Source organism: Saccharomycodes ludwigii, chromosome II, assembly GCF_020623625.1.
Source record: "Saccharomycodes ludwigii strain NBRC 1722 chromosome II, whole genome shotgun sequence".
Classification (NCBI taxonomy): Eukaryota; Fungi; Ascomycota; class Saccharomycetes; order Saccharomycodales; family Saccharomycodaceae; genus Saccharomycodes; species Saccharomycodes ludwigii.
The window spans coordinates 1,494,390-1,508,688 of NC_060201.1; the positions used below are offsets into that span (position 1 = coordinate 1,494,390).

A 14,299-nucleotide genomic window follows, 5' to 3' on the forward strand; every position below is an offset into this window, starting at 1 on the left:
TACATATAAGGATTAGATGTAGTTTTTAGAATATGCTACTGTGGCTGCTGCTATTCCTATAATGCCAACAGAAACTAAATATACTGGGTTACCACCCGTATGTTTCTTTTGGTCATTAGGAGGCTCATTAACTTTTTTAGCAGCTTTAGCATACTTAACAACTTTTTGATCATTATGGTTTCCCTCTAGATGAAGGTTCGAGGACAAAGACGCATTTGTGGTTTGTTCTTTAGTGGCAACTAACTTCTCATCAGTGTAATTTCCCTTCTCGTCCTCTTTTGATTCTTGCCTGGAATGTTGCTTTTCTTGAGGAGCAGTGTTACTAACACTAGTAGTCTTTTCAGCAGTATTTATAGTGTTAATATTGTTTTCGTTACTAGTGGTATGACCGTCGCTACAATTGTTATTAAATTGATGTATCTGAAGCTCTTCGTTTTTATATTTTTCTACTTGCAATCTGGTTTTTAAATCATCTATTTCTAATTTCAATTTATCTATTTCTTCATTTTCCAATGATCGGATTTTTTTATGTAAATTTTCATTCTCCAATACTGAGTTAATTAATTTTTCCTGTTGATCCTTTACTAAGCTTTCATATTTTTGCTTCATCTTGGTTTTCAAATTATTTTGTAACTGCATTAATGATAAATCATTTTTTTCTATTCTTAATTTATTTAAATGTTCTAAATTGGCGGTATAATTTAATAAAAATTGTTCCATACTTTTCAACTTTTCAGTTTCTAATTTTTCTAATGCTATTTCTTGGTTTAAAATTTTAACAAGATTAATGAAATGAGGAGAAGTTCCTATTGAATTATTAATGAAAATACCACTTAAAAGTTCTGTTTCGTTACCCCAAATTTCTTCGTTTAAAATCTCATTGTTTATATCACCAAACATTGCTGCTTCAAATGCTGCTCTCTGTGCTGCAGTAGTAGTACCGCTTATATCTTCTGCATTTGAATCATCATCGACTAATGGGATAACAGAAATATCATCTACTAACGCACTAATTTTCCGATGTTCAAATTTTGTATCTATATCAGTACCTAGGTCAAGTATATCACCTATTTTTAGTTCTACATCTGTATTTGGAGTTATTCTATTACCGTTAACGAAAGTGCCATTAGACGATTTCAAATCGCGAATGAATATCTTACTTGTTGTTGGATCACAAGTTAATGAAGCATGATTTCTTGATAAAATTCTGGAATCAAAGTTACCGTTATCTGGACGAACTTGATCATTTAGTTTTTGTTGGTTATTATTAGTGTTGTTGGTGTTAGTGTTGTTGTTGTTATTATTAACATTGTTGTTATTGTTGCTGTTGTTGCTGTTGTTGCTGTTGTTGTTGTTGTTGTTGTTGTTGTTGTTGTTGTTGTTGTTGTTGTTTGCAACTGGTCTACCTAATTTTAATACATCCGGTTTAAATGGAATAACCAAAAATTTAGTTTCAAATGTATTGTTTAATGATTTAAGAATCATTATATTAGTGAACCTATTTCGTGGTTGGACAATTGACTTATCATCTGGTTGAGGATGATTATTTATCTTATTACTAGTATTGCTATTGTTATTGTTCGTTGTTTTTGCATTAACATTACCATTACCTACCGATAGGGCACTTCCATTACTACTGCTATTTGATCTTGTCCTTCTCCCCATCTTTTTTTTTTTATATACTTTCTTCTTATTCCTGTCAATTCGTATATTGCAATTTCTTTTAGCTGTATGTATTTTTTTTTCAAAGTGAAAATGGTTTATATTCAATTATTAAGTCTGTAGAAAAAGGAGGAGAATTTAAAAAAAAAAAAGGAAAAAAAAATAAAAGAAAATAAAAGAAAAAAGAAAATAAAAAAATGGCCCTCCGTTTGTATTTTTGGTTAAAAAAAATTAAAAAATTAAAAAATTAAAAAATTAAAAAATTAAAAAATTAAAAAATAAAAAACATTGCATCTTAAACCATCGCAATTCAATTAATAAAAAAAATAAAAATACTAAGCTGGTTTGTTTGATCAAAGCATAATGAGCAACTATGCCCAGATTAATGAGGGGATAAATATCGAATTGTCTAAATGTTTAGAAAGCTTAACTGCAACAGTTACTACATTAAAAAATTTAGAAACTTCTATTCAAAATGACAAATGCTTTATGGCCTATAAAACACACAGAGTTTTCCAATTATTACCTGAATTTGACGTGCACAAGGCAAAACTAGATGCTATTGAGACAATAGATCCTTTGGTTAACAAAATTGAAAGTAAAATTGAACAAGCCTTGAATAGATTAGAAAGAGAAAGAATTACACTACAGCAAACTTATGAATTAAATAAATTACGTACCAATACCAATACGAAAAACAACGACCCTGGTAGTAATAATATCGCTAACACTGTTATAATGAGTTCCTCAACGCCACAAGAGTTGGCCAAACTAAAAGAATTAAAAGCAGAACGGGAAAAATTACTCAAAGATCTACAAGATTTGAATAATGATTAGATATTGTGGAATTCAATGATTGTAGTTTACTACAGACACTTATCAAATACGGATCACTGGTGGTGCATATTATTTTGCCCAAATCTAGATAAACTTTGTTTTGATAAGTAACACACTGGGTTAAATAGTTTTGTATTTCTTGCATTGTAAATTCTGTATTGTTATTATTTGTTGAAGCCGCCAAATTGTGGAAAAAACTAGGTTCTACTATTTTCAAATCATTATATCTAGTTGATGCTTGCTGGGAGGATAATAATTGTGATAAATTATATTGTCTATTCGTGACTAGGTCTTGTTTTATCCTATCTGTTAGAGATTTACCTGTTGCGTCTATTTCACTCCATGGTTTCCGTTGGCAGTTCTCTAAACACCGGAATTCTAGATGCAATTCGTTCTGTAATACGATGATTTCGGGAACTACCACATGATGAGCACTGGTTAGTTGGGGCAAAAGTGGTAAAGCAAAATTGGGGAATAACAGATTTTTAGATGGATTATTCAATAAAGAGCAGGTTTCTTTAAAAATGTTATTTAATTTTTGAAACACTTTTTTAAATTGATTAGGGTTTTTTATATCTTGCAACGTTTCTAAAATTTCTATTAAAGTTTTAATATTTTCTATAGTATCGCTCAGTTGTTGCAATAGAATTTTTTTACCTGTAATAATATCCTTATTGCTTTCATCACGGTTACTTAGATAGAAAGTTTTGCCCCTATGGAAATCTGGGAAAAAAAATTTAAGTTGGTAATCTATAATATACCCACTTTGTCTGGTTAAAGTTCCTTTTAATTCACCCAGAGAATTTGGATGGTCTTTGTTTGTTATGGGCAATTTGAATGTCTGTTCACTGGTAAGTAATTGTAAACAGGTTTCTAAAGTATCGGTTAAATCAGGTAATTGCGGTTTAATAATTTCTTTAATTAACCAATCCAATTCATGGTTAATATCTGGGATGGTAGTTCCAAAATAATCATTGGGGTATAATTTAGTGGTCATTTGGGTATGTGAAAGGATAGATACCTTCTTTGGTTGGTTGATATGGTTTGAGCCTTTGAATGAGTTAAAAGAATAATCGTAGTTAGAAATAAGAAATAAAAAAAAAAAAATGTTATGCTTCGTTCAAAGCGATATTATATAAAAGTGCTGGTGTTTTTTTTTTTTTTTTTTGAGAAAGGAAATAAATTATTATTATTATTATTATTCAAACCAGCTACAAAAAAAATATATCAGTATTTTTATTTGTTTTATTATTATATAGAATTACTTTTAAATTCAATTATTCGAGCCTTACAAAATGTCAATTTTAGATAATTAAAATCAAACACTAGTGGGTAGAAAAGAGGTAAAAAATAAAAACATTCTCAAGGTATCATGCTGGCTAAAAAATCTGTTTTAAAAGTAGCTGCCTTGGCAAAAAATCCACAACCACCATTAATATCACGTACCTTTATTACCCAAGCTGTTATTACTGGGTTAGCATCCCATTTTATCTTTGGAAAAGATGCTCAATTAGCTGACAATATTGAAAATGGCAAATATTCCAATCCCTCGACAAAGAGCAATGACACCACTTCAATTGACTTATTTAAAAGACCAATGGAGCCACAATATGATGGTCATGTTCCATTATACTTGCATGAAAAATTCTTGATGTACTTAGTTTCATCAGCTAAGTCATATTATCATCCTGAAGATGGCATTAACATTGTTCAATTGGGTGAGTCAACTGCTATTCCCTGTTGTTTGGAAAATTTAAAGCAGATTATGTTAAAAGACGATGTTGGAAGAAGAATATTACGTGAAAGACCAAATATTTCCAGTGAAACTTTGGAAGCTTTTAGAGGATCCAATTTACCCCCCAATAGTGTAGGTATGACATATTTTAAATGGTTGGATAAAGAAGGTGTTGGCCCTGATACAAGAGCGCCTGTTCAATACATTGACGACCCAGATCACGCCTATATTTTCAAAAGATATAGACAATGTCATGATTTTTACCATGCTATAAATGATTTACCCATCAATATTGAGGGCGAAATTACTGTCAAGTGTCTAGAGGCTTGTAATATTGGTATTCCAATGGCCATAATGGGCTCAATTTTTGCTCCATTCAGATTGAAAAAAGCTCAAAAAGAAAGATTGTATGATATTTATCTACCTTGGGCTGTCAAACAAGGTTTAAACAGTAAACCTTTGATTAATGTTTACTGGGAAGAGATTATGCATAAGGATGTAAATGAAGTTCGAGAGAGTTTAGGTATTTCTAAACCGCCAGATTTAAGGGCATTGAGAAAGGAACAAAGGCGTTTGAGGAAAGAATTAAAAATTAGGTATGAACGATAAGAACTATGTTACTAGTATATATCAAATTTTTTTTTTTTTTTTTTTTTTTTTTATATGGCAGTTAAAACTAGATAATTTTAGATTCAAAGTGATGTTTTGCTATCTTTAAAAGATTTTCAAATTAACCTTTTCGGTACCTCATTTTCATCTTCTTACATACGCTTGAAAGACATGGCAAAAAAATTTTTTTTCTCTCTCAAAAAAAAAAAAAAAAAAAAAAAAAAAAACCTTAAAATAGGTTCAGTTCGCTCGATTGAAATGCAATAACTGTAAATAATACAATTCTTACTATATGTATAATAACTAGATCGTATAAACTACCAAAAAAAAAAAAAAAACAACCACTAATCACAAATGTTGTCTTTATTTTTAGCATGCATCCCAGTCCTTTTATCCTTTCCTACGGTTTTGTTATCATCAGATCTATTAGTTGTACTACTGCCATCAACAACAAGTAGGGACAACATTTTAACTTTATGGTTAATAAAATTCATATCCTTGCCTCTTTTTTTAACCTTTATAACTTTGTTACTATCTAGATTAATTTCAGGAAATTTCAGAAAACAAAAAATCAATCCTCAGTTTTTCATTATCATTTTTTTAACTTATTCCTTCAATGCATTTTGTGGCCCAATCCAGACTTCAATTTATACCATATTATTATTTTTCCAATTAATATCTATAAAAAACATTTCTTTTTTATGGAGTATTCCTCAGCTTCTAATAAGTGGTACAATTTCATATTTAAATGACAATTACACTAATGCTATCAACAATAGCCCGGAAAACAATTCAAATTTGCAGTATCTATACAAAACCGGTATAATATCTTTCCTATACATTGTTCACTGGGGTTACTGTTCCTCCAAAAATTTTCCAGCATTGAATAAGTTGAGACTGAATAGTAATACTATGGGCAGTCACAATCTCTCGAAAAATAACGGCAAAATTTGGTGGGTTTCATTTATTTTATCTATTATAATAACGGCTGTCTATATTTACTTTTTTAAACCCCAATTTGAGTTGAAGTTATCAATGCTATTTGTTTATTTTGGATCATTATTCATTCTCATACTTGGATCACAGGATTTGGCATCATATTTTTTTCAGGGAAGCTCCACCAACGCTTCCCAGACAATTGAAGATTCCAATGTCACTAGTAATTACACCGTTAATAAATATAAAGCTTGTTACATTACCTTTGCTGTTGGATTCATGGCCATGAATTTACAGTTTTTATCTTTTAAAAGTATTTCCAAAACATTTTATGGTGATATTTTGGTTTTCGTTTTCATTCTATACAGCTCTTATATTTCACAATTTTTTGATTTAAATTGGAAAAAAAGCGTATCCTCCAAAAATAGCAATAATAATAACAACAACAATAAGGATGCTAATGGTTACAACATTAGTGGGGCTACTAACGACACTAGTTGCAATAAAGATGAGCATGAGTCTCTTTACGACGAAAATAAAAATATGTTTTTACAATTGGCAAGAACACCAAAAACAAGATCTATTTTTTCATTTTTATTACTAAATACATCTTTTATGTTCGTTCAAATGTTATACTCATTCAGATCAAAATCTTTGGGATTGTTAAGTGATTCATTACACATGGCTTTAGATTGTACCTCCTTGTTTTTAGGGCTATGTGCTGGCGTTTTAAGTAAAAAGCCACCTAATCAACAATACCCGCTAGGATTTAGGTATTTAGAGACTTTAGCAGGATTTACTAATGGTGTATTATTAGTCGGGATCGTATCTGCAATTTTGGTAGAAGCGGTTGAACGTATTTTCAATAGACCTGTCGATATCAGAGATACAAATGAATTATTGATTGTTTCTATATTGGGGTTATTTGTTAATCTTGTTGGATTAGTGGCATTTGATCACCACCATGGTTCTGGGGATAATATGAGAGGCATTTTTTTACATATTTTGGCTGACACTTTAGGTTCTGTTGGTGTTGTTTTCTCCACTATATTAACCAAAATTTTCAAATTATCTATTTTTGACCCAATCGCCAGTATTATGATTGCTTTATTAATTTTAGTTAGTTCGATTCCATTATTAAAATCCACTACTTCCGTTTTACTATTGAAATTAGATGATAAAAATCACAATTTAGTTAAAGAAGCATTAAATACAATTCAGACTACTCCAGGTATTTGTGGTTATACTACCCCTAGATTTTGGGAAAATACCATAGAACAGCAATCTGCACATACTCATTCACACGACCATTCTCACAATGAGTGTCATGAAGATGAACACAAGCATGAGACTGATTTTGTAAATAGTCATGCTCATGAACATAGCCATGAAGAAACTCATGAACATAGCCATGGAGAAACTCATGAACATAGCCATGGAGAAACTCATGAACATAGCCATGAAGAAACTCATGAACATAGCCATGAAGAAACTCATGAACATAGCCATGAAGAAACTCATGAACATAGCCATGAAGAAACTCATGAACATAGCCATGAAGAAACTCATGAACATAGCCATCAACACTGTCCTGATAATAGTATTGAACATAAAGATTTTGGTGCACACAACTGCTCTCATGAAGCATCGCAAACATCCACAAAGATGGAGAATGATGCTAAATTATGTGGGTACATTCATATTCAATGCTTAGAAAATGAAAATACTACCATCATAAGGAAGAGGGTAGAAAAAATCTTTGAAGAGTGTAAAATAGCTGCGTATATTCAAGTCGAAAAACAGTCATCACCCTGTTGGTGTCGTAAAAATTAGTAGCATGTATATGACTTATATATATATATAACATTATTTTAAGATCAATAATTACTTAGCTATTTTCTCATTTACGTCTTTTACACACGATACACAATGCTAGTTTTTGACTTTTAAATTTATTATTATATTTATTCAACGAACGTACATAAAAAGTAAATGTAGCATCAACCATTGAATCTGTTAAATACACTCAATAACGTTCTTTTATTTATCTGTGTTATATTATAGTAATTTAAATACCGCTCTACCATATCCTGAACAACAGCTCTTTTAAACTTATTACCGGAACATATTAGTTTCAAATCATTCTCCATTTCTCTTCGTAAAAATGGTTTAGCAAAGGAATCCTCCAATCCTATCTCTTCAAAACCATGAACTAAAGCTTTCCCTAATTTGGTGGACCTTAGATAGGTTTGTTTACCAGACTTTTCAGGTCTAATATATTCCCGCCCCTTAATTTTTTCAATATGATCCGCAATAGTGGCATCAGTACCAATTCCATTTGCATCCATTAATAAAATTAGCTCACTCTCTGTCATTGGTTGAGGCGCAGATGTGGATCCAGATTTCATATCTGTATCTAATAAATCAACGGTATCACCCATATGTAATTCTGGTAATTCCGCGGTACTTTTCCAACTGATATACGGGTATATTTCTAAAAAGTTTCTAGCTAGAACAGTTATCCCAGTTGTCTTAAAAAATTCAGTGGCCCATTGAACTTCAATGGAAGTCTGATGACCCTTGGCATCTTGAGAACAGCATGCTAAGAAGTGTCTTGTTACATATTCATAAACCGTTTTTTGATCAGCCGTTAAATTCTCCGTGCTACAACTGGCAATGGGATGAATGGGCGGATGCGCCTTATCATCATGTGAACCTTGTCTAGGCCAAGAAAACTTATTTCCAGTGGAAGTTTCATAATCCTCTGACAAAAGGTTAGAAGCATAATTTCTAAACCTCACATCATTTTTTTGTTGTTCAACTAGTGCTTTTAAGTCCATAGTTTGAGGGAAAATATCTGTTTCTGTTCTAGGATAAGACAAAAACCCCTTTTGATAGAGGTATTCTGCAGCATCTAATGATCTTTTAGCGCTCATTTTGAAAAATTTTGCACAATTTTTTTGTAACTCTACTGTAGTTAATGGTAAAGGTCTATATTTAGAGGTTGGCTTAGATACAATATTGGTTACTTTGGCCGTAGCTCCACCTGTTTCTACACAATGCTCGTATATGGTATATACAATTAGTCTATCAAATAAATGGCCCCTTTTCCATTGGAGTTTAATTTGACCACCATCAGTGTTATCCCTTTTTATAGATATTTCTAAATACCAAAAATTTTCTGGAACAAATTTTTCTATCCTATCATCTCGATCTACTACAAATCCCAACGTAGGGAATTGGCAAGGACCGTACGACACAACAACTTTAGCGTCTACCAATTTATTATTTTGAAAAAAGTTTGTTAAAAATCTTGTGAAACTCAAGCCTGCCCTTAAATCAATTTCCATCCTAGCACTTACAGCATCTATGGATTTTTGATCTAATTTTTTAGGGTTCCTAGTGGCGTTTATAATATGAGACCTCTCTAAATGTGAAAAAATGGCTCTAAATGTATTGCTTTCATTAAATTTTGGTTGTCCTGCAGTAGTTGTAGTATTCATTCTTATATTCCAATTATTGGTTCCATAGTTTGCTGCCATATAGATCTCCCATCCAATATACTCACCTTCTCTATCACAATCGGTCCAAATCATTAAATAGTCAGCATCCCTACATTCTTTGTAAATACTTTGAATAACATTCCTAAAATTAAAACTATTTATAACTGGTGCAGAATACAATTCAATTGGATCACAATTACCCCAAGAATATGGACCACCTCTGTCTTCACTGCCTTCAAAGCCCAGACTGCTAATATGGCCCTTAACACTAGTCATTGTAACTTCTACATAGAAATTGCTGTTGGCACTTGTAAAGGGAAACTGGTTGCATCTGAAATCATAATTTTTAATGTATTTATCCAGTGAATTTCTTGTATGAAAATTCCCGCCACTTAATATTGTAGCAACTTGCTTTGCTATAGAATTTTTCTCAGCTACACAAACAACTTTCATGCATTTAATTCCCACTGTGAGTGTGTATATACGGAAGGGGGATGTAAGATCTAGAAGATTATTGTTATAGTTCTAAAGGTTGTTTTTATGTGTATGAATATTGTTTAATTGAAAAAGTAAGAGATGTTGGCGGTAAAATAGATAAAGATGCGAGGTTTTCAGTGGTTGTCGTATTTTTCTCGGTACGAAGGGACAAACGGACGAAACGGATTATGAAAAATAAAAAAAGAAGAAAAAGAAAAAAAAAAAAAAAAGTAAAAAGCAAAAAGCAAAAAAGTAAAAGAGAAAACGTTGCCTTTAACCGAGGCGTGGGAAGCGCAAGGGAACATCAGACAGAGAGACAGCGTAGAAAGTGATGGGCACAGAGAAAAAGGATTTTCTAGGCAGAGTAACAAACGACCAGTAAATAAAAATATATCCCGCTTACAAACAAGAAAAAAAATAATAAAAAAAAAATTAAAATAAAAAATTTGTGCTTCTTTTTTTTTTTTTTTTTTTTTTTTATTTTATTTTTTTCTTTTTTAATTTATTTTTTCTTCTTTTACTTTAATTATTAAAAAAAAAAAATAGACAAAAGCCAACGAAAAGAAAAGTTGATTGTATGCATCCTCACAATCATATTATATGAACATACAAGTTGTCTTTAGGTGAAAGGAGAAGAGACAATTAATAATAATATAATCCCATTTCTTTAAAAAAAAGATATAACTAAGGAAAAAAAAAAAAAACAAAAAAACAAAAAACAAAAAAAAAAACAAAAAAAAAACAAAAAAAAAACAAAAAATTAAATTAAAAAAAGTAAAAGAAATAAAAAAAATAAAATGTTAGGTATTAAAGAATCGTCTAATACCATCACTAAAATTACTGAAGAAAGAGATAATCTCGAAGATACTGGTCAAGAAACCTCTTCGAAAGAGATCAACAGTGCCTCCAATAACAATAATAATAATAGTAACAACAACAACAACGACAATAATAACAATACTAATAATAGTAACAACAATAACAATACCCAAGTTATTTCTATATGTAATGATCTGTCTAAGCAACTACAGCAAATTCTAAACACTCCCTATGTAGGTGATGACGAAACTTTAATTCCCGGATTTCTATTATTTGCTCATACAAAATTAAATTCACTAATTGTTGCTGATGACTATAAAGATTGTGTTGCCTTATTGGAGTTTTCATGGAAGTTTATACATAGTTTAATCTTCAAGAAATACTACAGCATCAAAAAGCAAATTTTAAACAAGTATAACATTACGGACAACAAACTAAGGGATAATGTACAATGTATCGTAGAGTTAAGAAAACTATCTTCCCGTTTTAATAAATGTTTTAAAATGATTCATAAATTCTATTATAACAATTTAGAAAAAATAGTTCTTAACTCTTATGATAATATTGTACAAATTATCCCAGAAAAACTATTAAAAGAAAATTTAAATATTAAAAATACTCTGGTAGAAACTACTACAAAGAGTACCGGTTCTGTGCTTCTTGTTTCTGTGGCTACTTCAGTTTACCACTGTTTGGCCAGTTTGGGTCAATGTCAAAGATATATGGCCTTAATGGAATCTATTAATTACAAAATTGAAGATTTTAAAAAATCTTTGAAATATTTAAATTTGGCAGAATTGATTTTACCCTCTGTAGGTGATACCTTCATCATCAAATCAAAAATATACATGTGTTGTGATTGTTATGGTTATTCGGTTTATTGTTTATTGAGAGCCAGTTTATCAAGGATACCAAGCGAAGTTGCTCAGCAAAATCTATTGAACTTATTGGAAGAAAGATCAAACGAAGATTTTAAGAAAATGTTAGATAAAATGGATAAAATGAATAAAAATAAGAAAAATAAAATGATTATTAATAAGGAAATCATTGAGAATTATTTCTTATACTGTTGGGCCATCGTTTTAACCAATAAAGATCATGATTTCGATAATGATGAAATTTGTCAATTTAGATTAAATATTTTTTTGGAGAAAATAGCTGCTAGATACAAAAAAAATATTGAGCCAATCTACGTCAATTTATTAATTTTAATTGGTGGGTTTGAACTGTTTGTTAAAGGTAAAAAAAAGATCAACTTATCAGATATTGATACACATCAGCTGTCTTATTTGAATTTTGCATTTAGATACATTGTTTACATTTTAAATGTGGTTATCTCCCAAGAATGGAATAATTTCCATCAAGGATATCAATATTTGGCGTTTTTACGTATCGTAAATTGTTGGTTAAAATCCAATAAGTTGGTGTTACAGTATGCCCATAGAAATGAGGATTTCAACAAAACATTTTCCACAATTTTAAATATGATAATCAAGTCGAACAAATCAACTATAGAATTAACACACAGACCCAAGAGACAATACTACTTCAGAGAAGATGTAGAATTAAGAGAATTTCAACCTATTAATTTTGCAATGTCGGATTTTAACGATTCAGGACTAGTCAACTACAAAGATTCTAATAAAAGATTTATGGGTTTAGTTGACGATATTGAGGATTTACATAACAGCGATAATGATAGCAATAACGTTAGTAGCAAAGAAGATTCTATGACAACCAATGCTAGTAATAATAATAAATTTCACTACAACTTAGAGGAACAGGAGGGCAAATTAAGGATTATGGCTATTGTTTATAGTGGTAAGAGGATAATTGATGGAAATTTTGTGAATATAAAATTTGAAAACGGGAAATATGTCTATATTAATAAAGACAATGAACGTTCTGATACTAAAAAAAATAAGAAACAGAATTTTGAAGAGAAAAAATTACCAAAGAACAATATGAAACCATTATCAAGACCAACATTAGATTCAGCTAAGAATGTTAAAATGAACAGGAAACCTGAAAAAGAGTTTAAAATTTTTAATAATAATAATAATAATATTAGTGGTAATAGGAATAGAACTAGTAAAGATAAGCCTGATACATGGGGATATAGTGGCCCTTCATTTGCTAGTAAGGCACCATTGAATTTTCAAACTAAGCCCACTACGATTGACATTAGTAGTCATTTGATTGGTGATGGTTCAAACAACAATTTTGGCTCCACATATATGGGAAGTGATATTAACACTAACAACATAATACCTAATATGAATAAAGAAGAAATAGAACAAGAAGTCAATAATGATTATAAACATTTGAATGAAGCGTTAAATAATGTCTTTAATAAAAATATCTCATATACTAATGACGACGACAACAACACCAACAACACCACCACCACCACCACCACCAACAACAACAACACCACCACCACCACCACCACCACCAACAACAACAACAGCAACAACCATGATGATGAATCAGGAGTAAAACGTGAACAATTGACATCGCCCATGTCGTCAAATACCACTCATTTATACGGGAAAAAACATTCTATGTGGACCTTAAATGGTATGGATGAATTTTCTAGTAACAGTATTAATGGTAACCATGATAAGGGTAATGGTGATGTCAATGAAAATGACATTAACAATAATAAGCTTGATATTGATGATAATAATAAAAATTCTCACTTAATGAATGTAAGTGTCAATTCCAATAACAACAACAACAACAATAATAATAGCGATACTCCTGTTTCATTGGAAACAAAGTTGCTGAGCAACGGTATGCTAACTACCATTTATTCTGCTGCTAATCAAAATGTTATCAACAACAATAGTATAAAAAACTTATATCATGAAAATTCAATAGATACCAGGGATGGTGTGATAGTTAATAATGGTACTAGTAACAGTAGTCCTGAAATGTTATGGTATAGAGCACAAGAATCGACTCAACCCTCCATAAAAGATCAATACTTACAATCCAATATTAGTCCACCGCACGAGGTTTTACATCAACAACAACAAGTTAAAACCCAAAACCAAAATCAAAAGATTTTTTATTCGCAGTATGAACCTGAGTCTTCTAAACAACAGCAACATTATCTTACAAATAATATTCCCAGTGGGAAGTTTGCGACAAATTTATCATCAACGTCCTCATCGGTCACAAGTAATTTGAATATGAGTTCTCCATTAATGGATAACGGCACATGCATTAATGCTGTCTATAATGGGCATAACATGGGCGTGCCAAATACTAACAACGGAAGCCATAACATTACTAATAATGTTCATGAGTTATTTTACCACTTAAACAACAATACTAATGTTGCTAGTTCTAGTGCCATTAATAATAGCAATAAAACTACCAGTAGTAGAACTAGCAGTAATATTGACAATAATACTGGTGTAAATTATGATGTAAACAGTAATTTGGGAAATATAAACCCTTCCTCTATTACACAGAACAATATGTTAAACACTTATAATAATAACAGTACTGGAAATAATGCTAACAGTAGCATTGCGGATTATTCAGATGGCAGTTGTAATACTAATTACAATTGCTTAAATTTTTACACAGAACATGATAACTCTAAATTTTTGTAAATTTCCCCAAAAAGAAAATTGTTATATATGTGCACATTTATTATTATTATTATTATTATTATTATTATTACAACTGTGCTATCTAAAGATATATT

General features: G+C 30.7%; 7 protein-coding genes across 7 annotated transcripts; 4 read left to right on the forward strand and 3 right to left on the reverse strand.

The window, feature by feature from the left end:
• Positions 1 to 12: 12 nt before the first annotated feature.
• On the reverse strand, positions 13 to 1,665 carry SCDLUD_001879 (uncharacterized protein; the record flags this gene model as incomplete). Its single annotated transcript, XM_046080930.1, has 1 exon — positions 13 to 1,665. The coding sequence occupies one exon, from the start codon at positions 1,663 to 1,665 to the stop codon at positions 13 to 15; it is 1,653 nt and encodes a 550-aa protein (XP_045935996.1).
• A 360-nt stretch (positions 1,666 to 2,025) lies between these two features.
• Positions 2,026 to 2,499, forward strand: SPC19 (Spc19p; the record flags this gene model as incomplete). The annotated part of the gene is made up of 1 exon (XM_046081382.1): positions 2,026 to 2,499. One exon carries the CDS (start codon positions 2,026 to 2,028, stop codon positions 2,497 to 2,499), a length of 474 nt encoding a protein of 157 aa, XP_045935997.1.
• Positions 2,468 to 3,496, reverse strand: RAV2 (Rav2p; the record flags this gene model as incomplete). Its single annotated transcript, XM_046080929.1, has 1 exon — positions 2,468 to 3,496. The coding sequence occupies one exon, from the start codon at positions 3,494 to 3,496 to the stop codon at positions 2,468 to 2,470; it is 1,029 nt and encodes a 342-aa protein (XP_045935998.1).
• A 375-nt stretch (positions 3,497 to 3,871) lies between these two features.
• On the forward strand, positions 3,872 to 4,843 carry COQ4 (ubiquinone biosynthesis protein COQ4; the record flags this gene model as incomplete). The annotated part of the gene is made up of 1 exon (XM_046080928.1): positions 3,872 to 4,843. The coding sequence occupies one exon, from the start codon at positions 3,872 to 3,874 to the stop codon at positions 4,841 to 4,843; it is 972 nt and encodes a 323-aa protein (XP_045935999.1).
• Positions 4,844 to 5,197: 354 nt separating this feature from the next.
• MSC2 (metal cation transporter MSC2) lies at positions 5,198 to 7,612 on the forward strand (the record flags this gene model as incomplete). Its single annotated transcript, XM_046081470.1, has 1 exon — positions 5,198 to 7,612. The coding sequence occupies one exon, from the start codon at positions 5,198 to 5,200 to the stop codon at positions 7,610 to 7,612; it is 2,415 nt and encodes an 804-aa protein (XP_045936000.1).
• Positions 7,613 to 7,779: 167 nt separating this feature from the next.
• Positions 7,780 to 9,735, reverse strand: TOP3 (DNA topoisomerase 3; the record flags this gene model as incomplete). Its single annotated transcript, XM_046080927.1, has 1 exon — positions 7,780 to 9,735. One exon carries the CDS (start codon positions 9,733 to 9,735, stop codon positions 7,780 to 7,782), a length of 1,956 nt encoding a protein of 651 aa, XP_045936001.1.
• An 821-nt stretch (positions 9,736 to 10,556) lies between these two features.
• On the forward strand, positions 10,557 to 14,204 carry SCDLUD_001885 (EST1 family protein; the record flags this gene model as incomplete). Its single annotated transcript, XM_046080926.1, has 1 exon — positions 10,557 to 14,204. One exon carries the CDS (start codon positions 10,557 to 10,559, stop codon positions 14,202 to 14,204), a length of 3,648 nt encoding a protein of 1,215 aa, XP_045936002.1.
• Between the last annotated feature and the right edge of the window lie 95 nt (positions 14,205 to 14,299).